The sequence below is a fragment of the Lutra lutra genome, chromosome 15, assembly GCF_902655055.1.
Source record: "Lutra lutra chromosome 15, mLutLut1.2, whole genome shotgun sequence".
Taxonomy (NCBI): domain Eukaryota; kingdom Metazoa; phylum Chordata; class Mammalia; order Carnivora; family Mustelidae; genus Lutra; species Lutra lutra.
The window spans coordinates 52,367,292-52,369,709 of record NC_062292.1 but is presented as its reverse complement, the minus strand read 5'-3'; the positions used below and the strand labels follow the sequence as shown (position 1 = coordinate 52,369,709).

The following is a 2,418-nucleotide window of genomic DNA, read 5'->3' as shown; positions in this document are numbered from 1 at the left end:
TAAAATAGTATATGTGTTATGAATATACTGACTGTAAAAATATAAATATGTCCTACTACCTGGGTTCACTGAGCTCATATTATAGAGATACAATAAGATAATTTGAAAATTTCAATACAATGCCGTGAGTGTAATATTAGATGTCTTAATAGTATCTTCAGAATGATTAAGGTAAAATCATATGTTCTTAGTGTTAGTTATTGTATTCTTAAAAAAAACAAAAAACAAAAAACAATCTGGATGTGAAAAGGTGTCTGAGTGCGTTAGAGGAGCTAGGGACTTGCAGGTGACCTCACAGGTCACCTTTTTTTTTTTTTTTTTTTTTTGATAATCGAGTTTTGTATTTTTAAGTGACCAAATCTAATAAAATGAAAAACAGGTTTACTAAAACAGGTCCAAAAGACGATACAGGAGATAAGCTATAAAACCAAAGCATGAGGCCCCTCCTCCTCGGCACCCAAGCTCCATGGTCCCCAACAGACCCCAGAGTGAGGACAGGGAGCTGAGAATCTTGCATCTCCTCTAAATCCAAATTACACACTTTGGTTTTTGTTTTCCTTTTCAAGGTTTTTAAAAAGCTACCCCAGGAGTCAGGCAGGTCCACCCTGCGCTCGGCGACACGTCCAGCCAGCCCGTGGCAAGCTCGGGCCCAGTGTCCCTCGTTTTTGACCACTTCTGCCAGCCGTGGCACGCGGCTCACTCCTGCGCTATGCTTCTCAGCACGTACTTGACCGTGTAGGCAAAAGCCGCAAACCCAACTATAAAAAACAAGTTCGCCAGGGCACCGCCCAGGAGTCCATGGTGCCGGTTGGCCTGCTGGAGCCCCGCGAGGTGTGGCCCAGCCCCTGGCGCGTGCCCATTGAGGAGCTGAAGCCCGTTCTGACCATGGTGTGTTTCCCCATCTGGAACCACATCTGGTAAGGGGAGAGCCTGGGGTCGGCTACTGAGTTCATCTTGGGCTTTCTGTTTCTGTTTAATTTCCTCCACGACTTCAGGGAATAATTCACAAAAGACTTTGTCTTTCAAATTAAATGCTAAACTTTGTGCAGCCAGTTGTCTTTTCGTGAAGTCCGATGTCTCTATGCTGCCCAGGGTGGAGCCCTTCTCCACCATGAAGCTAAGGAGCCCCGTCAGGATGGTGGAGACGGACCAGGCCGGGTTCCACGTGTCTGGGTGGAAATCCGTGATGGAAAGACACAGCCTCGTATTGCACTTAAATCTTCCATTGGGCGTGATCATATAAATACTAGGAGGTTTAAAAGGAAATTCTCTGGGAAAAACTAGTTTTCCATGATAATAGCCACCTTCATACGGAGTCACCACCTTCATACGGATCCTCCAGAAGAACACAGATGTGGTGGCCACATTGAAGAAGATCTGCCATTACAAGGCCAACAAGGAGGTGATGGAGAAGGCCGTAGAGGTCTACACACGAGCTCAAGTCTCGGGTCCTGGTACCAAAGATTGAGGCCATCCAGAAGGCGACCAGAGCCGGGTTGGAGAAGGAGAGGGCTGAGGTGGAGAAGGCCGAGGAGGTGCTGTCTAGAGAGGAGGCTTCCACGGAGAGGGCGGAGGTCAAGGCGAGCACTGATCTCTCAGCCCCATGTCCCAGAAGGGGGAGAGCATGGAAGACAAGGAGCAGGAGGAAGGACAGAATTCTGACGAGGGGCCGGGGTGTGGCTCCTCCAAAGAGCCATTACGGAGGGCCCCGAGCTGGACGTGTCTGGGAAGGAGCGGCAGGAGCGTGCCAGGGGGCGGATGGACTCAGAGTCCCTGGACGAGGAGGACAGTTGAGCCCTGGCAGCCAGGCCTACCCATCGCACGTAGATGCTCCAGGCCTGCCCTGGCCCCCGCCCACCACCCGCGGAGCAAAGACCTGTTGGGGAAGCACAGTGCTGTCCCTTTGTATCTGTCCCCTGGGTTGTTTTTCTGCCTAACTTCTATGATTTCCAACCAACATGAAATGACTATAAAGGGTTTTTTTAATGGAAAAAAAAAAAGGTGTTAGTTATTGTATTCTTAAATAACAAGTTAGTGTTAAATAACTTAATAACTTAAATAAGTTAGTGTTAAGTTATTGTATTCTTAAATAAGCAGTTAGAAATTTCAATAAATGTATAATGGCTAACATTTTCATTTTGTTTATGAAGTTACTTTATTTCAACCATTAATTTCTTCCTTTCTCTTTCATCCTCATTTAAAGATCCCAAAAGTGATGAATAGAACTGTGTGATAAGACTGAATTGAGGCAGTTAGAGTATGCCTTAACGTTCATAGTTCATATAGTTAAGCCAATCCATAAATATTACAATTGCTACTTATTAAAGGACAAGGACAAAAACTCAAAGGTTTAAAACTGAATTATGCTACAGGTGATACATTTTGGATGAATAGCCAAAGAATGTTGCTGAACTTGCT

General features: G+C 45.6%; 1 protein-coding gene across 1 annotated transcript; it reads right to left on the bottom strand.

Moving 5' to 3' along the window:
* Window positions 1-364: 364 nt before the first annotated feature.
* Window positions 365-1,329, bottom strand: LOC125085597 (ubiquitin-conjugating enzyme E2 J2-like). Its single transcript, XM_047704062.1, has one exon. It carries the CDS (start codon window positions 1,327-1,329, stop codon window positions 697-699), a length of 633 nt encoding a protein of 210 aa, XP_047560018.1. The 3' UTR covers window positions 365-696.
* Window positions 1,330-2,418: the final 1,089 nt, after the last annotated feature.